The sequence below is a fragment of the Solanum dulcamara genome, chromosome 11, assembly GCF_947179165.1.
Source record: "Solanum dulcamara chromosome 11, daSolDulc1.2, whole genome shotgun sequence".
NCBI classification, from domain to species: Eukaryota; Viridiplantae; Streptophyta; class Magnoliopsida; order Solanales; family Solanaceae; genus Solanum; species Solanum dulcamara.
The window spans coordinates 59,149,813-59,175,151 of NC_077247.1; the positions used below are offsets into that span (position 1 = coordinate 59,149,813).

At 35.1% G+C, this 25,339-nt stretch overlaps 3 protein-coding genes across 4 annotated transcripts; all 3 read right to left on the reverse strand.

Annotated features, from left to right (window-relative positions):
* Positions 1-486: 486 nt before the first annotated feature.
* LOC129873368 (protein GAST1) lies at positions 487-1,658 on the reverse strand. The gene is made up of 4 exons (XM_055948452.1): positions 1,511-1,658; positions 1,356-1,415; positions 1,220-1,253; positions 487-985 (listed from the first exon to the last, which is right to left on the reverse strand). The coding sequence occupies exons 1-4, from the start codon at positions 1,571-1,573 to the stop codon at positions 804-806; spliced, it is 339 nt and encodes a 112-aa protein (XP_055804427.1). The 5' UTR covers positions 1,574-1,658; the 3' UTR covers positions 487-803.
* Positions 1,659-5,326: 3,668 nt separating this feature from the next.
* On the reverse strand, positions 5,327-17,226 carry LOC129872436 (DNA-directed RNA polymerase 2B, chloroplastic/mitochondrial). Its single transcript, XM_055947426.1, has 19 exons — positions 16,143-17,226; positions 14,546-14,755; positions 14,325-14,458; positions 14,143-14,209; positions 13,946-14,004; positions 13,666-13,783; positions 13,445-13,558; positions 13,167-13,302; positions 12,592-13,004; positions 11,503-11,553; positions 11,010-11,080; positions 9,823-9,907; positions 9,464-9,616; positions 8,854-8,928; positions 7,194-7,283; positions 7,056-7,103; positions 6,739-6,853; positions 6,560-6,663; positions 5,327-6,115 (listed from the first exon to the last, which is right to left on the reverse strand). The coding sequence occupies exons 1-19, from the start codon at positions 17,046-17,048 to the stop codon at positions 6,005-6,007; spliced, it is 3,060 nt and encodes a 1,019-aa protein (XP_055803401.1). The 5' UTR covers positions 17,049-17,226; the 3' UTR covers positions 5,327-6,004.
* A 1,797-nt stretch (positions 17,227-19,023) lies between these two features.
* On the reverse strand, positions 19,024-24,105 carry LOC129872920 (uncharacterized). Of its 2 annotated transcripts, none has more exons than XM_055947873.1 (7): positions 23,509-24,104; positions 22,421-22,457; positions 22,098-22,334; positions 21,965-22,012; positions 21,182-21,618; positions 20,963-21,048; positions 19,024-19,395 (listed from the first exon to the last, which is right to left on the reverse strand). In XM_055947873.1, the coding sequence occupies exons 1-6, from the start codon at positions 23,808-23,810 to the stop codon at positions 20,976-20,978; spliced, it is 1,134 nt and encodes a 377-aa protein (XP_055803848.1). In that variant the 5' UTR covers positions 23,811-24,104; the 3' UTR covers positions 19,024-19,395; positions 20,963-20,975. The 2 variants fall into 2 exon arrangements, with proteins under 2 accessions (XP_055803848.1, XP_055803850.1); XM_055947875.1 differs by lacking the exon at positions 19,024-19,395 and adding an exon at positions 19,402-19,759 and having other exon boundaries at positions 23,509-24,105.
* Positions 24,106-25,339: the final 1,234 nt, after the last annotated feature.

A 25,339-nucleotide genomic window follows, 5' to 3' on the forward strand; every position in this document is an offset into this window, starting at 1 on the left:
TACTTGTAACACTCCCCCTCCTCTCACTCATTTCATCAGACAGTCTAAAAGCATCATTAGTCTTGCCAGTTGCCACTCTTACACAAACCATCAATCAAAATGCTAACTATTCGGCTGCGAGTTCAACTTCAGCATCACATTATACACAGCTAAAGCTAACAAAATGGCATCTTTTCGAACCATAATATGAAGGATCATACTGCAGGTAACAAAATCATAATCTTTCATTCTACCAAAAGCCATACTTACCTTCCAATAACCCCAAATCAAAGCTGAAAAGGCGTCACAAGTTATGGGTATCCCAGAAACGTTAAAGTTATGGATACTCAAGAGTGATGTACTTTTATCGGACATTTCGGGAGGGTGGCCCGCGGGGTGGTACTTAGGTGGCCGGCGGCGGTTATTAAGATACTCAAGAATCAAAAAATTCAGTTTGTTGCTGTAAAAACTACTAAACTAGTCTTGAGAAAGAGAGAGATATTGCTTTAGTATAAAAAAAAACAACACAAAATTGGCCTTGGATTAAATGACTTCAAAATACATGTTAATACTTGTACAGAAGAAGGTACATCAATAAATATCACTTAAAATATAATCATAATAAAATAACATAAAAGGCTGCATAATTATAGCCATGCTATAGTACTTTTGGCTAGCACAATCTTCTTCTATATGATTGGGCCCTAATAATTTGATCATTTACTAGCTAATACGACACTTGAACCAAGTGTTGATTAGTTAATTAATACTACTAGATTTGACAGAAGTTGGGTGTCTGCAGTTACACAATACAATATGGATGATCATGGGCACTTTGGGCCACCTCCCTGGGTCTTCCAGTTATTGTAGCAAGGGCAACTTTGCTTATTGCCATAGGTACCAGCAGGAACACACAGACACTTTGCACAACATTTCTGGCAGAAAAACATACACGGCTTCTTATGTGATGTCTTTGAGCACCGATACGTGCATTTTGGTAGACAATCTGTAAACAACACAACACGTTTGGTCAGGGGCGGAGCTACCTTTAGTGAAGAAGTTCCATTGACAAAAATTGTACACTATTCAATAATCTCAACGTAACTAATATAAGCATTACTAATACACCATATTCACCACTATTCTTATGTACCCTACCAAGCAATCCCTTAGTGATATGATGAAGTTAAACTTAAAATTAGTAAGTTAGCATATGTAATGTTGAAGTGAGTGTCTATACCTTGAGGATGGAGGCTTCCCTGACTAACACCATACTGCAAACACCACATTTAAAATATAGTTTAGCCAAGGAAATTAAATTAATTAGCTAAGAAAGTACATAAATCACAATGTAGTAAAAACAAAATGGATCTTACCAGTTGGTTATTTCTCTGTTGTTGCTGCTGCTCATCAAGCATAATGTTTGCCCTTGAAACCTGACCACACATTATTTAATATATTTTCACTATGAATACGTATATATATAATTCGAGTCGAAAACACTAGAGATGCACAAAACATTTGGGCTCACCTGATTTTGGGTCAGAAAAACCACCAAAAGAACAAACAAGACAATGCTCATTTTCCCAGCCATTGTAGTAATTTTGTTTGAAGCAAATTGAATATTTTGAAAGAGCTAAGAGAGGAAGTGAATTGTGTAGAGCTTTGAAAGAATCGACTTCTATTTATAGAGAGGGATCTTCTCAAGTGGTTAAGCTCTTTAGCCTAGCACTTGCTATTCTCACACTCCAACAGTATCCCCGCGAAATTGAACAAAAATATCTACCTGTTAATAGTTAATAATTTGATCTAAAAATGTCTTTGTCGTTAATAGTTTGGTCCAAAAACTATTGATTGCAAAGACATTTTTAGACTAAACTATTAGCTGAGAGCATTTTGTTCAATCTCACATAATTCAATGATATTTTTGACTCTTTTTGATTGGTTTAATTTATTTTTTAAAAAATTAAATTATTTTTATTTATAAAAAAATAACATTATTTTTTAAATGAACTAAAAAGAAAAGTGAGAATAGTACATGATATAATCCACAAGTATATACATTAGGTACCGAAATAGTCCTCATTATCAACAATTTAAAGAAGATGGAAGAGCTCACTAGTCCTTTTTGTATTTTTTCTATCCTCTTAATAAGGTTGCGCTTTTGCATGAAGTGGCCCCCATAGGTTATGCCACTAATGGTAATTGTTTAATTAATTTCCAATTATAGAAATATGAGAAACAAATTAAAAAGAATTAAATGTAATAAAAATTGAAAAGAGTGTCTATAATATAGTTTGTGAAAGATATTTCCCAATTTGATCATTCAATTCTTGTTTTCAAGCAAGAAGAATTTGTGGGAGAGGGTCATTAATTCATAATTGTTTTTTTCAACATTACAGGGCACATGGCTCTGTTCTTCATTTATTTGGGATAAATAGGAAAAGAAAAAGTTGAAAGCTAAAATGTTTCTCCAAGTAGTGATGCAAGACGAAAAGGAGAAGATTAAAAGAGAGAGAAAACACAAAACTGCTACATTTCGGGTTTAATAGGTGAAAAACACCGCTTTAGGGTGTGTTAAAGAAATGTTTTTTTGAAAAGTAATTTTTTTTTTTTGTTGTTGTTGGTTTGTGGTGTTTGGTAGGTAAGTAAGAAATATTACTCCAACAATATTTATATGTAATCTAGCAAAATACTATAGAGTAGCGAATGAGGGTTCAAAGGTGGCGAGAATACGATGGTCAAGGGTGGGACCTTGGGAGTTGAATGAGTTGGGGTTTGAGGGTTCGGGAGCAGGATGGTCAAAGGGTGGGGTTGGATAGGTAGGAGGGTGACAATAAACTAGAAATACCATTTGAAAAAATTGTTTTTGCTACATCATTTTTAAAAAGCTTATGCATCTAAAAAAAATATTTTTGAAACTCGATAAATCATTTATTAGAATGAAAATCCCAAGAATTAACTTACAAGGAGAGATTGCCTAAGTTCAGAAGTCCAACTTTTCCTCATCCCACAGATGTGGGGCTTAACAAATAACAATGAATAACCATATATTTTTTTGGACTTCATTTTTTGAATATTTTTTATATATCAAAACGGGTTTGTTTAAATACCATCCGGTGAATTCATCATCAACACAGGACTTTTACGTCAATTTCGATATTTTCTCCCCTCAAAATATGGAATTTTTTTGGGTGAGGTAGTCGTTTTTTTTTAGTCCAGAAACTCAGACTCATATTTTGGGTGCGTATTAGGTAAATTCTTCAATAGCTTGCAATCCACACAAAAAATATAAATCTCATTAGACAAATCCTGTATGTCGAGCTCGACTGTTGGCAGGGGTTATAACACATGGCACCTGCTACATTAACTAAGCCACCCGTACATGCAAGGTATCCTATTTTGATTTTTCAATATATCTTATATCCAATTTTTTCACATGTATTTTAGAGATTCGATATTTATTAGACTTAATAAAATCAAACTTAGAAACAATGTCCTAATTTCATGCACTTCAGTTTGAAATTCAGACAAAAATGATTAGAGTTCAGTCATTTTTGCTTAAACTTTAGCTATGCAGGTCAACTTCGGACAAAAATATATAGATGAAGTCAGGAAAAGAATGATTGAACTTCAATAATATATATAGATAAAATTCAAATAAAAATACAAAATAAGCGAATAAAAATAATTGAACTTTAAATTATAATAAACGAGTGTGGACAAGTAAATAATTTAGGAGGAAACAAGTTGGAGTGAGGAAGTTATCTGTATTATCTCACATCAGCATGTGCAAATGAAAACAATGAAAGTGATAGCATACCTTTCACCATGTGCTTTCACATGCCCTTTTTAGAGGTACACAATTTCCAGCTTTCAATTTGCTTTAATTTCCCCACCACCAACAGCAACAATGTACAACAACTCCCAAAATATAAATGGACTTCAACAATATATCTTCAATATCCAACTAACTAATAAATTGCCTCACTCACTAAGTCATATTATCCAATTTCGCCTTAGATTTTGAAGTTGAAACTTGAGATTTTGAAGTTTTAAAGTTGTATTTGAACATGCATTTTATTTGAATTTTTTTAAAAAGTTTTATGAATGAAAGTGAAATTTCTCTCAAAAACTGGTCTGAACTTGAGAATATTTGAAGATAAATTTTCAAAATTTGTGTCCAAACACTAGTTATATCTAGTGATTGTTTTGAGCCCACTAGTCTTCCCACTTTATGTTAGTTTTATTCTCTTTTGTCTTCATACTTGGAGTTTAATACGGCAGAAGTCGATTCAAGAATTGTCCATCTTAAAAGTTTTTACCACTGAATTCATAATATATACCTTTGAAATTATAGGTTCAACATCTAATATCTCTATGTTTCGTATCAAAAATACTGAATGTAATGGCACATTATACCTCAAAAACTGCTACATCCCCACTGTTTAATGGGGTCTTTCTTAGTATTCTCCATTTTCCTCTACCATTAACTCAGCTCGTGAAACATTTTTTAATTTCATTCCTAGTTTCAATAATGCATTCCAATATTTTTTTCAATTTTTTCTTTTGATTGGGTCGCAGGGTGGGTCAGGGATGGGAGTAATTGGTCGTATTCATAGAACAATAGAGAAACTTCCAGCTTTATAAGCTTGTGCAAGTACAATGCCTGCAGGAAATGAACAAGTAAGCATTTGTAGATTACACCGTCGAGGATGTGGTGGAATGCTTGAAATTTCTCCATTTTTAACAAAGTGTTTTAGATTTTCGTCTTGAAAATATATATTAAAAAAAATACACCAATGTAGCTTGAATATAGACCCTTAACTCTAACCAATAATTAGGTAATCTGAATTAATCGAACTAATGAATCTCATATACCCAATGATTAATGCCAAGAAAAGAAAAAGCATAGCCATAAACCACCATTTGCTTGCAATTATATGTAAGTCTCGTCATGATTCACATTTAGGTACTTTTTTTTATTGCCTAAATTAAGCTAGGGTTTAGCCGTAATATTTTCAAATTTTGAACATTAACTTCAAAAAAGCTGACTCATCAATTTTTGAATCTTTGGGGCTTTCTAGTCACATAACTTCAAAAAAAAATTCAAATAAAGTACATATCCAAACACAACTTCTCTGTCAGAACTAAAAATGTCTATGCAAAAAAATGATGATTTTTCAAAACAATAGTTGCTCCTCTGTCGGAGTTTACTGCTTTGAAGCACCTAAACACTTGTTCAAGAAATTTCCTAAAGACTACTGTAAAGAAAGGGAGTTGTTCTTGATTGTTAATGAACTCTCACTGGCACTGAATCACATTACAAGATTGATCAAGAAAACTCTTAGATAAAAGAGATATTGTTAGCATATATACAGAAGCTATAAACAGATTTTGTTGATACAGAAGATTCACCACCAGAACATCTTGTGACAATATTGTCTCAACTACCATACATCTTTTAATCTCAAAAACATGCCTCAAAGCTTGTAAGTTTCACTCTCTCATAATGGTGGTTATAGCACAAACCTTTACTATTTACAATTTGAAAATACAAAGAATTTATCCTCTGTAGAAAGGAGAACAGCCTGCAAAACCTGGAGATCATTTGTATCCTTGCACCTCAAGGCTTCGGCAGTAGAAATCGGACCCCAGAATGATCGTCCGTATTTCTTGACAAGCTTTCTTGGAACATGTCTAAAATACGAGGCACAATCACATATCCTCCATAATCTGTTAGAAACAGGTCGGGGAATCTGAATTCTCATCGCATACAGGCTTCGACTTGAAATTTCTGCCCCAGCTGCACTAGAGAGCGCAGGCTAAACGAACAAGAAAAGAATCATTGCATCCAGGATGTAAGACGTTAATCATGTTTATATATACAGAAAAATCTGCATCTCACTGGATCCTATGTAGTAAGCACAAACTTTTCATCGTCTTCCCATTATGGCATTTGAAACACAAGAAAGCACTGTCCATTTTAGTACTTCAAGTGGTGTGAGGCTACACGTGAACTTAATCAATTGAAGAAATAGGGAGATTCTATGACATCTCCCAAATCAAAGTCCCCACGTTCAGGCAAAGGGGGGAATGACAGTGTAGGATAGGAAACTTGGAAGCTCTCCAACAACTGCGAAAAGATGGAAAGAAACAAATAAGAGAGGACAATGAAGTAACATTTTCCAGATTTTGAAGCATCAAACGTGCTACACTAATTTTAGTGAATGATTTCAGTCCTTTGATCAACGGGACAGGTTCTCATTCTTGCAACTATTTCGGAAGGAAAAAGAGAGAAGCAAAGAAATATTTGGAATATTTTTTAAATGAATAAATTAGTCATTCTCGTTCAATATCATCAGCTCTGTTTGATAATAAAGAAGAGCTGCAATCATTTTCTATACAGATTATTTCTTCCAATGGTCAAAGGAAGACAGACAATACTAATTTTTCTAAAACGTTTTAATGCCTTCTTTCATTCTTGTTTAAAAGGTGGGAGTGTGGATTCTTAAGTAATAAGAAACACTGAAATTGATAATATGATATTTTCTACTTTCCCGATAATGCTGATACTTACTTTCTCAAGAATTGGTGTTTCATAAAGCTCTACAAACTTTTCTCTCAATATCCTGTTCAACTTATCAACATCGCATGCGTGCGTCCAATACGAGTCATGAACACCTGTAGCAGAAAATGTTCAATTGTGTTCTTTCCACAAACCCGCGCTAAGTGGGGCAAAAAAGAGAACTAACAAACCTGCAAAATTTAAGCCTGCCCTTCTGCATGCAACTGCAGTCATCATCATATGTGAACCATCAAGGGAGTGAATGAAATTTGGCGGAAAAGCTGTCCTTTGCCTCTTGACCATTACCTGCCAAGGGCATAGAAATATAAACAATTTTCTTCTGGAAGTTTACCAAGTTGAATCTCAAATAAGAAACATTTGAAGAAGAATATGTAAATGAAAGTGAAAAATAAGCATTCATTTGTATCCCCATTAGTTCCCACCACGTTGATATAGAAGAACAGAATATTAGATAACATAAAGCATGAGAGCAAAGAAAGAAAAATACCTTTTCTGTTTCCTGTTGCAAAGTCAATATTTGGAGAGAAGTCTTAATCTGCAACAAGATTTGCCAAATAGAGATTTAATGACTCGAGTAGTTTATAATAGCATGGAGACCAAAAATGAATAACATAGTAACACTCACAAAATGTCTTCCAATTTTGCGGTAAGGCTGAACAACGGGAAGTCCAAGAGGAGTTATCCATCTGACTGGTTCATTTTCAGAAGCAATCATCTGTTGAAACTTAGAGGTCAATGAAGATAAACTAGAGCAGAACAAATTCTTAGCACTTTTATCACCTAATCAAATATTTGTACAAAATATCCAATCTCAATTTTTTTTTAAATCATTGAATAAACATAGTTCTTTCTTTCTTTCTTTCTTTTTTTGACAAAAATAAACACAGTTCTAGTATAATCTGATAAGCCTGCTTCATATGGAAATTATTTTATTTTTATTTTTTTCAAACCGTCTTCAGATGGAAAATCCTTGACCGACCTTAAAAGGACTCATGGTAGAATAGAGAAATCTCAGGACAAGAATCGACCAGGATTGACCTGGCGCTCCTCCCCCCCTCCCCTCCAACCAGCACTCACAAAAACAAAAAGTAGGAAACACAAGAAACAACAGATAAGAAAGAATTTCTTGTACCCTCAAGTTTAACAAAATTACACAGACATCCCTTCTAGTGTAATAGCTGGTGCATTAAGGCAAAGATTAGGTGTGCATGGCTTCTGAAGGCTCAAAGTAATTAATCAAAACATATATGCTTATGAAGGGCTATCCTACCCAAAATAGTTGATAGGACTAGTCTCATCTATGAAATTCAAGTAAGTATTTCTTTTTATGAAGAGCGGATTCAAATAAGCTATCACACTCTAATTAATATCCATCCCCAACGAAAATGTGTGGGATTTCGGTGTCAGGAAGAACAATTTGCAAAACTGGGAGATGCAAGAATTTTAGAGAACACTGGAGCTGCTGTACAAACATAATATTACACCGTAGAAAAAGAATGCTTGGATGTGGAGTGCGCAGGGAAGTGGAGCTTTCTCGGTGAGATATTTTTAGTACAGGCTTCTAGCAAAGAGAAGATGCAACAGCTCCGCACCTCACTATTTGAATCCCAATAGCTCCGAGCAAGGTATGCTTCTTCACGTGCCTGGCAACTAAGGACTAAGGTGCATTTACACGGTGAAAAAATTGAAGTGGATAATTGCTGCTACATGTGCAAATAGTCAAGGGAGGATGTGAATCACCTATTATGTATTGTCGAGTAGTGAGATAATTATGGTGGACAGTATTGAATCTTTGGACAATCTCTTGTTTTTTTAGTCTCGTCTTTGGACTTTTGGAGTACCCACAAGATCCCGGTTTGTAATGATGATAAGGTGCATTTTGTGGAAAAAGTAGGTTCTACCACTTGTATACCAATCTTTTCCTCAACGATTCATTCTACCAGGGGAAAAAACCCTTCAGCCAATTAAAATCTTTACCATCATGTGTCAATAACAACAGGAACATATAATCACAAACATAAAATGTCCACATTGATAGCTTTAACATCACTAGGAACGGAAGAAGAAAAACAGGGTCGAGCAAATTTACACAAACAATTTTGACTAATATCAACTATAAGATGACCACTGAAGAGTTATTACACACTAAGAGCTTGTGCAAGAGTTAGCCAGTCAGGTAGTTGACACCATAGTGTAGCAACATTTAGCTGCCCATTTGACCTAAAGAGAGAGGGATTGAACTTGCAACACACTTCAATGGAGATAAAGCAAGAAATAAGGCATACCTTAGCACATTCTCCAAGCCAAGTCATGATACTGCGTGCAGCTTCAAACATCTCCCCTAATGCAGTTAATGTGACCTAATCAATACGTCAAAAGGTGCTGGTCATTGGCCAAGATAAGAACTTAACTACATATGATGGAATGGGCGAATCAATGTGTCAAAAGGTGCTGATTATTGACCAAGATAAGAACTTCACTATATGACGTAATAGGATTTTATTTATTGCCCAAGTTCGTGAGCACTCTATAAGCATCACCACATTGGTGATGTCATCTTATAGAACTTCATGTGATACAATACATCGATTACGTTTAGAGAAAGTAAACAAAATATGTGACGAGTGGGCTAATTATGGGTGTGAACACACAAATTGACAGTCACTTCCAAGAAAGCAGAAACCAGATACAGCTGCCACCAGAAGCTTAGCAGTTCTGTTCTTTGGTTTTAAGCAATTGAAGAGTTGATTCTCAAACTGATGACAGTTAAGCCCAGAAGCAGCTACCAGAGGAGTATAAATTATAATAAAACCCATTTATCATGTTTCAATACATCAACATATAGAACACCTATCGAAAAAATTATCAACATATAGTACTCCATCTTGCCCTTACTTTTGCGGCATAGCAAGCAGCACCAAATAGCTCAGAATCATCAGCAATTGCAGCACGCTCCTTTAACCTCCTCTTTATTTGATCACGAGCCCCAATGTAAGTGACCCCGTAGACTGATGTCATCACTGTCTGCTTCACCAACTTCCTGTCAACCTGTATGACAAGCCATAAACCGATCCTGATTGATTTAGTTGCCTTATCATCAAGCAACTGCGATACATGAAGCTCATGAATATCAAAAGCAACAATACTCTTATCTGTCTAACCATTTATCTCAAACTACCAACCAGTTCAGAAAAAGGGAGTATGCTGCTCGTAATGAAACAACTGTGGCCTTAACAAGGTGATCAGCATGATACCTGTTTAACTAAAACTCTTGCACGAACAGCGTCTGGAAATTCTGCAGGATCTCTCTGTGCATCTCTTTTCATAATATCAAGGACTCTGAAAAATAACAACATCAAAATATTGTTCACTGCGCCTTATTCCTCAATACTAACTTCCAAAGGTTTAAACTTAATTATCCAGAATTGTTAAACATGAAAAATATTCCAAGTCAATGCTTCTTTTGACAGTTAAGGGAAAAATCTCAACCTATAAGCATTTGAACCTGTGATGACCCCAAAGAGAACAAAAAATCTTCAAAAACTAGTTCTAATCCAGCAATGATAAAGATCCCATAAAGTATGCATTATGGCCTCCTCCAAAACTTCGATATCAATCAATTTTCTCGTGCACATTATAAACAATCTTTTTTCATCTTCTTTAAGGTTTTCATATGAGCACAACATGGAATCTCTGAAAATTTCGTGACATTTCCCGGAGCTCACAGATGATAGGTCGAGAACTCCATAATTAATTTAATGATTCATTATTCCAGAAAGTTCAGTTAAGGACTCCAGATTTTGTCTTTATACAATTAGATGCAGCACAGCAGCAAATTTTGAAGCCAAATCATGTCATGTTGGGTGTGTCTGTGGCCTATGGGTTCATTGTTTAATTTAAAGTGTGACACTCTTTTATCCTCCTTCAAAGATCATAGCCTAAATTACCATTGACATTGACACAATGTTCTTTCTATTCCAATACAGTTCATTCTCCAAGCGTGAACAGTAGAAACTACTGAAAGCTTCGTTATGGTAGGAAAGGTAGACCTGCATCCACTCCTAATGTTCTAGTCTGAAGCTGGCCAGTGGTTCGTCAAATGCTAATGACCAAGTGTTGGTACAATAGTTGCTTAACCATGGGAAATTATTTGCTTCACAATGTTCTTTCTATTCCAATACAGTTCATTCTCCAAGCGTGAACAGTAGAAACTACCGAAAGCTTCGTTATGGCAGGAAAGGTAGACCTGCATCCACTCCTAATGTTATAGTCCGAAGCTGGCCAGTGGTTCGTCAAATGCTAATGACCAAGTGTTGGTACTATAGTTGCTTAAACATGGGAAATTATTTGCTCCACATGCAAGTAGAGGTCAAGAGAGAGAACAGCAGCACCTCAAGGCCTCTTAGTCCATTAACAGGAAAAAGGATTAAAAAAAACTCACCTAGCTGCTATGCCAGAGTAAACATCAGCAGGCTTTTCTCCAGCAACCAAATTGACCGCAGAAGCTCCCAACTGAAACGATGAATGTCAATAGAAGAGTTGATTAAGTAGATGCCAGAGATTATTATAGATAACAAAAATAGAAGTAATAAATAATTCGTTTGGCTTATCTCACACAGAGAAGAAAAATGAACTCTTTATGCTTGATTGATGAGATAAGAAAGAAAGGAAATGGTGTTAACTGATGGAGACACTCTAAACGTGCATTTGTTTTACTATTGACAAATGTTAGTCGTCCATGTTACTGAACCACATAGGATTCTGAATCCCAAAGGGGGAAGTAGCGAGGAAGATAGAAGAAGAAAATGGTGGTGGGCTAGGCTTTAATATTAATTCAAGTAAAGTTAAAACATGTCAATTGGGTGGGAAAGGGGGGATGCATATCAGATTCATTGTAATCAAACACTAATGTTTAACGTCATGCTTTTCATTACCTTATCTCTTCCAAGGGCAGCATAATGTTGTAAACCATTGCAGGAACCATCCTGAAAATTACAACAGAAAAATACAAAAGTTTTATGAGATAAATTTTACACAAACTCAAAATATTACAGAGAAATTCAATCAAAAAAGACGATGTACTCAGGCAGCAAATGGTCTCATGAGTTGAAAATTATATCAAGTAACATTTCTCGAACAATAGTTAGTTTGAGACATGAATAGGTGTCAGGTGCAACTGAGTTCTAGCCCAACTCCTGTTATCTACGTGAAATGAATTTTTCACCAACCTATATTCAATGACTCTGAGAAAAGACCAAAAAGAGAATCCTTTTGTTTGAACTTTTTCATTAGTCTGGAAGCAACTAACAAAATCGGCCAGCTTGTTAAAATATGTAGTTTGTTATGGAATTCAAACCCCAAGAAACTGTTTGAAATACATGCCCCATCAATTGGCAAGGAAGGTATATATAAAGCCTTTCTTAAACCATTGCAAATCACGTCAAAACTGAACTAATAAAATCCAAATATATCAATGATTTCCACATAAGGCTGCCTTCTAGACATGCTTTTCATAACACCTAGTAATGGCTTATAAATAATGGTGCAACTATACTTTCAATGTGAGTCAAACATCAACAATTTTTTTGCTCTTCTTTGAGAAATGGCAATACATTGGGTCTATCGGAAACAGCCTCTCCACTCAACAAAGGTAGGGATAAGGTTTGCGTACATCTTAACCTCCCCAGTCCCTACCTGTGGGATTACACTGGGTATGTTGTTGTTGGCAATACATTATCAACATAGCATTAAGGAAGTAATATGTACAAAGGGTTATCCGAAGCAAAGATAGAGCTTCAAAGGCATCCCTAGTCTATTCTTTGTAGGGTTCCTAGAAGTTCTAGCGTAGATTCTGCATTATTTTAGGATACTTCCTTACATTAGAACGAAAAACACATTATACAATTTGACTTGCTCTTGTGTAATAGTGTTGAATTTTTTACTCAAGGAATCTAAGGTTTATTTCAATCCAAAACATCAACAGACAAATTAAATGTGTAGGGCCCAGTAATAGTGAAACTTGCCTGGTGAACAGGAATATGAGAAACAACCGTCTCTGGGGATGAGCTTCTGACAGCTTCACTAAGATTAATGCATACAGCCAGGCACTGAAAGGGATCCTCTGCATTCAACCACCAGCGCTTTCCTTCGAGCGGTTTGTCAGCAGAATCAAATATATCATCCAAGTGATTTTCAGTAAAAGCTATTCTACCATCAAGAGATAATTTATCCACACCACCAGCAAATAAATTTGCAAGGTGTATCTTCAACCAGCGCAATCCTGACTCTCCAAGAGGACGACCTGCTGCAAACTCCAGGACACCCCGACAGATATCAGAACCTAGATGATTTAAATGTGGATGCATGGGGTATGCACGACCTCGGAAATCAACGTTGTGCGGGTAGAAGAAACCTTCTTCATCTTTCATTCTATGTGCTACCTGTTCAATCATGGAGAAGCAAACCTCAGGAATAAAATCTAACAGATACAGAAATATATGAGCTGCGATTGCAACTGTGCCCAAATAAGATTTTCTATATATGTTTCCAGATGTTATTGGAAGTTCAGTAAAACATAAAAGAGAGAAGCAACTGGAACCTACAGCAAGTTTCAGCTCGATGTCACATCGTTGTGAGTGCCTTTCTCTGTTCTCTTTCTTGACAGATTTTACTTTCCACTTCCACTGCGTGCGTACTGCCTCATCTTCTGTATCTGGTTCTTCTGGTAAAGGGGCCTGCAAACAATCGAAACACTACAGTGATCGCGCAGTTCCACATAAACCATTTTACACAGCTTATGAAATTCATTTACTTAACAATGAAGAAGAAAGTAGCTTTTGAATCTCAATAAAATAGTTAAAGTATAGAGCAACTAACATCATCACGGTCCACCAAATCAGCCAGACGACCACCACCAGACCATATTCTATCAACAACAGAAAGTACCCTTTTGTTTATCCTCCATTTGGTACATCCCAGAGTATCAAGAGCCTATATACAATTAAAAAGAACACAAGACTCAGGTTTCATGAGGTGAGCAAATAAAGGAAACATGTGATCTCAAGATTTAAGATTGAATAAATCACTAGCAAATGAACCTCAAAAACAGGTCGCAACTGATTCCGCGAGGCTCTCTTTACTGCTTCACGTTGTTGTCTTGCTCCATGTGTCCGCATCACATACGAAGGCAGATAGAGGTGTCCACCCTTGTCATAACTGAAGACAGAAAAACAAGATATAGACACATTTTCTTGTAAGGAAAAACAAGATATAGATACATAAATATATACAGTATATTTATATATATATAGCATAAGTGAAACGAACAGGAAAGGGAATGGCAAAACAAATAGATGAATAGACAAAAAATTACTATACCCTGTCCACTTCACAGGAGGCACCAACATTGGCATGTAAGGTATCACCATGTGTCTGGCCTGCTTGTAGGAAAAAAGTAAACAAATCACTGAGGATAGTTCTCATATCTGGTAGCTCAATAAAACAAGGCTAGCTGATCAACAAAAGAAGTTTTTATACAAGTCATATATCTCCCAAACAGGCAAAAAATCACTTACAGTTCTTTCAAGTCCTTTGAAAACCAGTTCATCACATTGGATAATACCATATCTTCTGCTCGCACTCCTGTGAGGGAATAATCCCACAATTATCATCAATTGTTTCTTTTTAAAAAATATCATCAATTGGTAGTGACAATTGATTTTTAAAAAAAATTGACGTAAAGGAAATGAACAAGTACTTTGTTTCTTTGGCTACAGTTCTAACACTGTGTATAAAGGCAGGTCGAATGTCAGGTGGATCAACTGCTATCTGATCAGCAGGAGACTGTATATAAGCCGTCTGTAGAAGGAACTCAATTAAACGGCTTCCAACCTGGTTGAAGAAGAAGTACTGTCAAAGTTGAACAAATCATACATAGAAATTTTTTGAAGTTTCAACATCAACGAGGGTAAGCCCAACCTTTGCTTTAGCATCTTGGCCCCAGGGCTTTGAATCGTCTTGACTTCTCACTATCTGGTTCACTGCATGTAATTTCTGTTTTTTCATTAGACCAGTGACTTTCTTGTGTAGTTTCTCTTGTTCTAGAGTGACATGTTCTCCTTCTTCCATTTTCGTATGTTTCTCGGCTTTATGCTTCTTTGTTTTCTCTAAAAACTTGTGTATTCTAACCTGGTGCATGAGGAAGTGCATGATCAGCTCCAGGTACTATCAAATGGAAGTCTCTGTGCTTTTCAAACATATCTCCACCATTTCTTGAAACTTGACACAGGGTAAACCAAAATAAGGTCTGTCACGGGTTAGCCGACATAACACCGAATACACTCAATTCCAATATGCTTGGAAACTATCTTGTGTAACATATAAGATGTTGACAGTACAGTTTCATTTATCAGCTAAATTAAATCCAACACAAAAGTCATTTTTTTAATATTCTTGTCAGCTAGAGCAACCACATACTTGTACAGTTAAACCCATCAAGCCATAGTTAGTTAAACTACCCTTACATCACTGCAATAATTGAACATCTTGTGCAAATTGCGAGGCTAAAGTAGACAATGTAGTGCACTTATTATGAGTATATGACCAGTGTTTGTTTCCTCAACTTGCAGTTCATTTTCTAATATTCAACTTCAGAATCTAGTGCAAAAGCTGTGAACTTTGCGTTAATCAATGAACATTGCTCCTCCTTCCACCACCTTGTTCTTCATAGTTTTATTTCCTTTACATCTCCTTTCCAATTTATACCCCTAAACTTCATCAGTTTTCTCTCATAAAACTGACAAAAGTAAATAGTCTATAGTTCCATAGTAAAGATGGAATTTAAAAACAATCAGCAATCACAAACATCAGCAATATCTTGCCAAGGTAATCATATTTGTTTCAATAAATATGCTCTCATATACTTGAAACTTCTGGATTACATCTAGACAAATTAAAGCAGGTGAAGTTTCACATTTTATTTTTACCTAGAACTACATTGATAGTGTCAACAAGGCAATTTCTAGATCGTAATATTCAAACTGGTAGCACTGACTTTTTCTTTCTTCCCTATATCATAATTAAAAACACTAGTTGCATGGAATTAGGTTAAATGTCCAATGATTCCATTGGGCAAGCATTTGTTGTCAACTGCAACTTGGCTGTTTTCATGGACAACTAATTAAAGTATTAAACGCTTAAAGTGTCAATCAAGATTTCCCAGCGCAGTAGTGCTTCCTTCACTTCTACACTTCTAGCTTTTTCAGTTCTACATGACTATCAGTGTCCAATGTCCACTATCGATAGTTTTAAGTGTTGTACATTTGGTCCACTAAACTCCAAAGTATTTACACCGTCTTAATATGCTGACACACAGCTTGTTCACCATTTATCTGTACAGACTTCACAAAAGTGAAAGTGATATTCTCCCAGACACTCTACTGCTTCATCACAACACTAAAGAAGAGGAGCTGAATAACACAGAAGAAAAACTTAAAGAGAAAGTTCATAATGCAGCAAGCATGATGCAAAAAATAGTGTTCTCTAGATCACACACAGAAATTCCAGGATAACCAACCTCCTGCTCAATTGCCTCACCAATAGTAAGCGCAGCTTGTACCACTCTTGCACTACCATGTTCACCCCCTGTCATCAACAATCCCATCAACTTATGCATAGTGATAACCGCCATCTTATCTGCAGGTAACTGGTGAAAAAACTTTGAATAAGCTGCTTTAATCTTCCGTTGACTACATAATTCCTGCTCTTGAGCTATCTTATCGCGTAAAGGCTCAAACCATCCCAAAAACAATGACTTCACATATGGCAAATTGGGTGCTAATTTCTGCTCACACATATCAAACAAAAGCTCCCTGTACTCCTTTGCAGCTTGTTCCCATGCCTGTGTCTCTACCTTGACTTGCCGCCTCTTAAGCGCTGGATACTTCCTGTGGTCAATACCACTACTTAACATCCTTTGCTTCCTCCGCCTAAAAGTAAACTGTTTTTTCTCTTCTTTCTTCAATTCTGTTAACAATTCTTGAACTTCAGACACATCTTCCTCCGCATCAGTGGAAGATACTGCAACAGCCTCAGCTACACTAGCATAGCTCTTTCGACAAAAATCATTGTTACTCACTTGACTTTTCATAGCACACAATAAAGGTCTGCTCAAAAACTCATCCCCAGGAGAATATTCGCCAAGATTTTGAAACCCCATTTCAAGAAATCCACTATTTGAACAAGAAACTGGGATAAAGGATCTTAATTTTGTTTTATCCTTAAAAACAGACTCTTGGCCAAAACCAAGAAAGCTGTAAGTAGGATTCTTTGAGGTAAGAAGAAGCTTTTGTTGGGTTCTTGAAGAGAACTGTTTGACTATGTTTCTCCACATAATAGGGGAACTCTGATATGGGTTTGTTTCTAAATCAGTGAATTGGTTGAAATTGATGGTTACGGAAATAGGGGTTTTAGTACTGGACATCAAACTTTTTTGTGAAGAAAATAGTGTTGTAATGAAGAAACAGATATAGTAGAGAAGCAAAATGATGGATCAAGAGAAGCGCAGATATTCATGAGACTGAATCACTCTTGAACAAGGGAGGAGGCTAACAGCAAACCTACTTTATAATATAAACCCTCCTTAAACCTTGGGTCCATTGCGGCTAATAGAAGCCTATGCCCTCAAGTATTTTTACACTTTTTGTAACTTTGTGCCGGTTTGAATTGACTGAAAAATTAGGTTAAGTTAAAGAATTAAAAAAATTAAATTTAAATAACTTATAAGTTAAAAACAAAAAAATAGAGAAAGTTTATTTTTTATTTTTAAATTATTTTTAAATTTGTCAAATATTCTTATAGTTAAAAATGACTTAAGAATTAGTTTACCAATTCAAACAGGCTCTTGATTTGCTTTACGAGCTAGCCCCGGCCAAGCGAAACGTGTAAGTATCCCAAAATTTTGGACGAAAATTTTTTGAACAAAAACAAAAGACATAATTTGGGTTTTTTAATGCGTTTTGGGACGTGAATTTTTTTATTTTTTAATGTGGCAGAATTCATTTTTAATAATGTTTAACTTTTTTTTATCAAATGTGTGTAGAAATAATAGATATAATTATTGGAGTCATGAATTTGGGTCTAATTTAGTCACCTCTCAGTCTCATGTGACTAAGATAACATGAGCTATAAATTTATTTTGAAATTAATTATACCTTTCAACTAAATCGACGAAAAACTACAATGACATAAAGCTTTTCTTTACGCAAATTTTTAACATATTTAGAAAAACTATTTCAAAAAATTGCTAAAACAGCTAGATAAATTGAGGACGTCGTTTTACAAAGCCAACATAACACTGAATCATTAGATCAATAGGCGAGAGAAATTAGTCACTATTACGGCTATGTATTTCTGAAGTTGAACCAAAAAAAGCAAAAGATCGACCAAACTATAATCACTGCAGGACTCATTCGAAGGTAGCGCTTCCATCCGAAATTTCTGATTAAAGGTGAAACAATTTTACTATTGCACCACAACACATATTAGTACTCATGATATCTTATTTATTACCCTTGTAGATCTTGAGTAATTCTTTATAGGAGAATTTTCGCATATAGCCACTCAAAAATACCTTAATTATGCTTCATAGCTATATTTTGATAATTACAATTCGTATTATAGCATCGTTTATATTTACACAGTATTTATATATGTTTGTATAATTTGCTATACAATTCGCAGTTTTTGTATAACGTTCGTATATTTCACTATACAATTCATGCCCAACATTTGTATAATTCGTTATACAATTTGTAGTGTTTGTATATTTCGCTATACAATTCGATTCGCGCACAACGTTTATATAAATCATGCGAACTATACAAAACTCAACTATATAATCGCGCAAATTATACAAAACTCAAAATGTAATTACAGCTAGATGTTTACCGCGAATCATAATTAATTCAAACTATAACTATGTTAGCTAATTAACTAATATATATTTGTTTATCTGTGTAATTTTTCCTTCATGTATATTGGTTGGTTTACCGTACTCCATATCATAAGAAATTTATTTATTGACAAAATCATTACAAATGGCAAAAAAATAAAGTAGTGTAAAGTATACACTGCATATCATAAGTCAATCAACTTGGACCAAATAATATCCAAACACATTCCAAGAAACCCGCACGAGGTCCAAACCAAATGTCAAACCAGAGGGGGGGGGGGGGGGAAGGGAAAAGTCGTGAATATATACGTTTGGCCAACTAGTATACTTTATATGCATAATATATGTATATTCTATATAAAGTATACACTGCATATATACTATGTACATATTTTGTAAACTAGTCGGCCAAAGTGTTTAGAGCCGTAATAAATTAGATGTCTCATGAATCCTCAACAAAAAGTTCAGTCAGCTTCCAGCCTCCAGGAGTAACAGACAACAAATCTCCATGGTATTCAAGCATAACATTTTCCATTAGGCACAGGGCACGGGAGAGAAATGTATAAATGACCAGTTACAATTTGAATAAAAGAGAATGACCACAAAGATCTACTGTACTCTATAGTACTATGTAGATCTCCTGTGAAATGGGTCATAAAACCAAAAAAGAACATTTTGTAATGGGTCAATATAATCACCTAACCCAACAGGAGAAACCCCACCATTTTTCCCTGGTTATTAACCCATATTCATCCAAATTGTAGGATCCCGTGTTAACTACTATTATGCTAAGACCATTTTGGTTGACCGTGGTATCTACAACCAATGTTTGCATTGGAATATTCAGTTGAGCTCGGGAGCATTGGAAAACTGCCATCTGAAAGCAATTGGATAACTGTAAGTGCTCCACAAAACTATACTAACAAAACATTTAGGTTTTTGTCGTCTGTCAAAGAAAAAATGAGGAGAAGTTGAAATGAAAATCTAATCCATCACCAATAAAACAAGTTATGAAAGGATAAATCAAACATTAAATTCTACAATCAACCAAGAAATAGTTTACTTTTTATTCACACCAGCTCATCACAAGGGAGCTTAACATGTGGGATCTCCATGCAACGCTACCAGCAAAGCAGTGCAAACTGCATTCTTCCAGTAAAAGGCCAAATCCATCCCTAAACAACAAAGTAGATCCTTTCTGCCATTTCTGCAGCTTATTGCCTAATCACTAGAAATTACTCCTGAGGTTTTAAGATATAAAGGTTTTATCTGAATTGACTTATTTCAACAAATATTTAGGAAAATTTTCTGATAAACAAACAGCTTTTGCGGTAACATTATACTGCACAATGCTGAAAAGGAACATATAGCAACTACAAGAACCTCAATTGCACTTAATTTTAGTGATTCTTTAGAGATTTCAGCTGAATGACACATCATCACCAAGGCTGCAGGCACCAAACTTCAGATGACACAGACATGACGTATTTTGGGATCAAATATATGGAATTGTTTCCAGAACATAAAAATGCAACATACACTCAGTTACATGCAAAAGTTCACCTCAGAATTTAGGCAATCAATAGATTTCTTTTTGTTGGTGATAAGTAAATTAAGCAATCAAGAATTCAGACAGAGACAACAGATTTTAGCCACAGATTATAAATAGGAGTATATCCAGTTAACCAACTAGCACTTGATTCTTCAAGTAATAATCAAAATTTTAAGCATTGTTACATTCTTCCGTAAGTGATAACGTTGATGTCATGTCGGTCACGGGTTCGAGCTGTGGAAACAGCCTCTTGCAAAAATGCAGGATAAGGTTGCGTATAATAGACTGTTGTGGTCTAGCCTTTCCCCAGACCCCGCACATAGTGGGAGCTTAGTGCATCGAGCTGCCCCTTTTTTTACACTCTTCCGTTAGAAAGGTGTTGCTCATATCAGGATTATTGGGAAGGGTAAAAAAGTTATCCACTCACAGCCAGGATAATATATAAACTCTCTTTACTTGAGAAGCTTTTGATTTTTAAGTAATGTCTGATAAAGGAAGCATATTGCTAAATGCGTAGGAAGATCAGATCCATTCTTCATGACTGTGCACTAAAATAGGTCAGTTCTCCAGGATATTGAATTTAATTGGAGTTTAGGTGAACAGATTAAGTATTGAGTTATTTGAGGTGAATAAACCAGCACAAGGACTTCAAACATTGACCAAATGGCTACGGAAAAGATGTAAAGACTCCAAAATGATGAAGCAAATCAATCATAAGAAAGAAAAGAAAAATCTTGGTTTTTAAGGAACATATTGCATACATGATTAACCTTTTTAAACCTAGCTCGTATAGTATGGAGAAGATTAAAATCGAAGATGACACCATTAAAACCAAATAAACAACCAAGTGCTCAAAAGCCAAAGATGGAAAACACTACCCTGTTAGACTAACCTTCATCAGACATTCAGGCGTTTGCTCCCACGGGCTTGAAGCAATCAATATTGCACAATACGGCAGATTTCATCATGTTGCCAAAGCTGCACCAATAGCACCCATCAGTCATGAAAGTTATTGCAGTTTATACAAGATCAGGCTATTCTGAATTAACATAGGGGTAAAAGAGACGAAAAATAAATAAACTGAAGAATTCTTAGACAGAGGTAATCTAACCGATCAATGCTTTTTCTAGCTTTCTCCGGTTGTTCTATATTATCATTTGCCTTATCTAACAGATCCACGCTCTTGCTAGACTTTTCCTTGCGGTCTATGCTAGCTCTGGATTTATCTCTTTGATCTGTGCTTGTTCTAGGCTCTCTCTTCTCTGTGCTTTGTCTAGATTTCTCCCTCTGATCTGTGCTTGGCCGGGGTCTACAATCTGTACTGCTTCGAGGTCTATCTGTTTGGTCCATGCAAAGTGCAGATCCATTTCTAAAAATAGTTGATTTCTCAATAGCTGATATGAACTTCTTCAGATGTATTATGTACTCCGGGAAGAGCTCCAAATCACAATGGTTACCAGTTTTAACCCACAAAGGCTCATATTTCTGCTTAGATAGCTCAAAAAGTTGTTTTCCATGGGAGCAATCAACTACATCATCTGCAGTTCCCTGGAAACCCCCGAAAAAAGTGCATATCAGATATCAGCTAGCAATTTTGAGGGAGAGGCTGGAACCCAAAAAGACCAGGTTCCAAGGACTTAAGTAGCTAAGTTTCCAAAGGTGAACACCCCCCAAGAGTTACCATTAGTCCAACCTCTATTCTGGTTCCTCCGTAAACACAATCAAGCAAAGAAGATTTTATATACCCCAATATGCATAATCCCAATGACCCCATTTATATCCACAGATCACAGTTAACCAGTAAATCAATTTATAATTATTGGCAACACTCAATTTTATCACTATGGCTGTAGTAGTAAATGTTGAAGATTGAAAAAGAAAAACGAATACTCACATGAATAATGAGGACAGGACATTCAACCAATGGTATTTTATCAATATTCTGCACCATGAAGAAGCAACAAATTACACAATGAATTCCAGTCCTTCAAATCAGCTTCACAAACTGCTAGTAATATAAAGTTAACCTTATATATGTCAAACCAATATGTCCGCTTCACTGCATACATTACACGAAGTCCGGAGAGTATTGGGCTGTGAAGAACCACTGCCCTCAATCTTGACAATCGTGATGCTAGATCCAGTGTGGGTCCACTACCAACTGACTGTCCATATAGTATGACATCTTCCTCTTTCACCCCGTATGTCTCTTCAAGACATCTATATGCAGCTTCTATGTCGGCGTAAGTGTTCTGCTCACTAGGCTATAGGAAAATAAGAAGATAAGGGTTTAACACCTCAATCTCAACAAACCTCAATCCTAATTAATCATCAAAGAAATCTTTAATACCTTGCCAGAGGACCGCCCATACCCTGAATAGTCATATCTGCCAGAAGAAAGGTTTAAGCTAATTTGAACTTCAAGTATGTATAAGCCCACTAACAAGGGGTTCAAAATCAAAAAATTTCATTAGCTGTTCAAGAGGACGAGGACTAAGTAACTTTTTCCCAAACTCAGGGTAATCTTTTCCACCAAGTTCATTCAGACATAATTTATGCAATCAGATAAAAAGGACGAACGGACGCGAACACAAGATCCAATTAGATAGATCTCACTCTTTGGAGATCATAAAAGTTCCAAAAAGACCTGAAAGGATTTCCAAGACTATACATGAGCAAGGTATAAATGTTACTTCTACAGTCCGCGCAGTCCAAATGTAAGAAATGCTTATCTCTTACCATAAAGAATCAAGCTTTTCGACATTACTTCTCATTTCACCAGATCTGACTGAAAAATAATCCTAGCTTTCATCAATGCAAGAAACAAGTTCTCAACCGCTCCTCTTCAAATGAAAGAAGATATAGGAAAGCATCAAGAATAATGCTCCTTCGTCCCAAACCATTTGATACCATTTTATTCACGTACAACTCTTACAACTTTCAGGAAATAAAATAACTTCCGAAAGTAAAACTTTGATGGGAGTTTTTCTCACACAAACTAAATCTTTAACCATCTAGTCTTAATCTGAGTGTCTAATCACATAAGATGGAACGGACAAAGTATTTCAACTTCAATTATGCCGTGATAACATAAGTTTTCAACGGGTCTATGACGACTATTTTATCACTGAATCTGAAGATGCATCAACTGTATATATTAGGCTTATGGAAGCTTATTGTTATAGAAATTGGCATGGATAGACACAAAAAAAAAGTGACAGACATATAAAAAGATCTTCTAAACTAAACCGCCTTGATGTATACATTGGATTCTACTATTGAAACAAAAAAAAATCACTGTTCATTGTCATCCGACAGCAAGACATCTACTTGTCACCCCAAAAAGGAAAAAGCAAAAAGCCTTAAATAATTAGAGTTAATAAAAAAATAGTACTAGTACTACTAGTCTACTACTATAAGGAGCATGAGAAAATATACCCCATCAAATTGACCCGGAGAAGGTGACTGAGTTCAGTAAACAAGCCATACATCTGCCCTAGATCAGCCGCGTTGCCGTGCGAATAAAGCACAGTCAGTATCGCCGCCGGATTCCTAATGTACACCGCCACAATCTCCGTTCCTTTCTTTGTCGGTAGCTTCAATACGTCAACGTTTTCCTTCGCCGCCACCTCGGTCAACTTCAATTTCTCCGTTGATTCTTCCACCACCAATCCATACGACGGCGGATTCGGCGGAAAAAATGCAAACTTTGCTGCCATCGACGACGTCACCGCTCCCATTGCTTCCTCTACCTAAATCTAGAAATAAATTATTTACACACAAGTAAATATCTCTGTCTAATTCAGTGATCAATATAAGTGTAGGATCCCAAAATCTAGCTAGGGTTCCGAATTGATACGTATATTTCTACGGCTATACGTGTAGAAAAAGGAAAGGGAGGAGGGATTTCCGGCGTTAAAAAAGGAGGAGAGCACGTGTATAATTAACGCTGCTTCGAAAATTAGGTATTGTACGCTGCCGTTGTACGGGATGGACAATGTACTACTCATCCCTTTCTTTGACACGTTTCGGTTTAGGTTTTACCGGTGCCCTGCGATGATAATAATTATATGCTATTTAATGCATATAATTGTTGGTGCTTTAATCTTTTTTGTTTTATTTCAAAATGAGTGAAATTACTCTTATTTACATAATCAAAAAAGGTGTAAATTAATAAATACACTTCTTATTTTTTAAGAATGGATAATTTTTTATAGGGTGTGTTCAAGATAAAAACATTAATTACTTTTTTCGTCCAACAATACTTATCCACTATTGATTTTATACAATTTTTAAGAAAATATAAATAGAAAGATAATTTTATCACATTATCATTTAAATATAATAAATACAATATCTTAAAAAATTTAATAAAAAAATGACTACTAATTAATGATAAAGGTAAATTAGAAACTAAAGATAAATTATCTCTTGATTTCATAAAACAAGTATTGTTAAATATCTATTTTTAGTAAAGATCAACGGAGGGAGCATTTTAAAATTGAGGGAGTATAATGTTCTCTTTTACCCGTTGCTCAAGAAAATATTAATTAAGAGATACTTTGAGTTTTTTTTTTATTGTTGTTTATATTTTAAAATATATTTTTTCTTCATTAAATGTTTAGTCTGTTAAGACATCTCCACGTAATTGATGTATTGCTAGTTTTCAAGATCTTCTTCTATTTTCATTTGTTTATTTTAATAAAAAATAAATGTTCACTTTTATTTGTCTAATTTAAATATCAAGAGATAATTTATTATTTAATTTTTAATTTATACTTATTATTAGTTAATTATTATTTAATATATTTTTCAACATAATAAATTTATTATATTTAAAGTGTGATATAATAAAACTATTATTTTCTTTCATTACTTATTAAAAATGTATCAAGTCAATATTAAATAAATAAAATTGTACAAAGTAAGTGCCAAGTATAAAATGAGAAATATAATTAATTATATCTTAAATTCTTGATTTGATATAATTACTTTTAAAAATGACGATTGGTAATTTGAGACGAAGAGACTATCACGTATTTTTATGTTAATTTATATATTTTATAATTAAACAATTTATTTAATTCAAATACATTAAACTATTTTAGTGTGAATGATTTGGTAATAATTGACTCATGAAAACATGGATTTTGGAGGCTTCGAAAAGACCAGTTTGGATTAGACTGTCTATCTAAAAAGTCTTCTCTACTGTGCACAGCTTATAGTGTGGTGTAGTAGTTTTTTTTTTTTTTTAATTTATAAAATAATG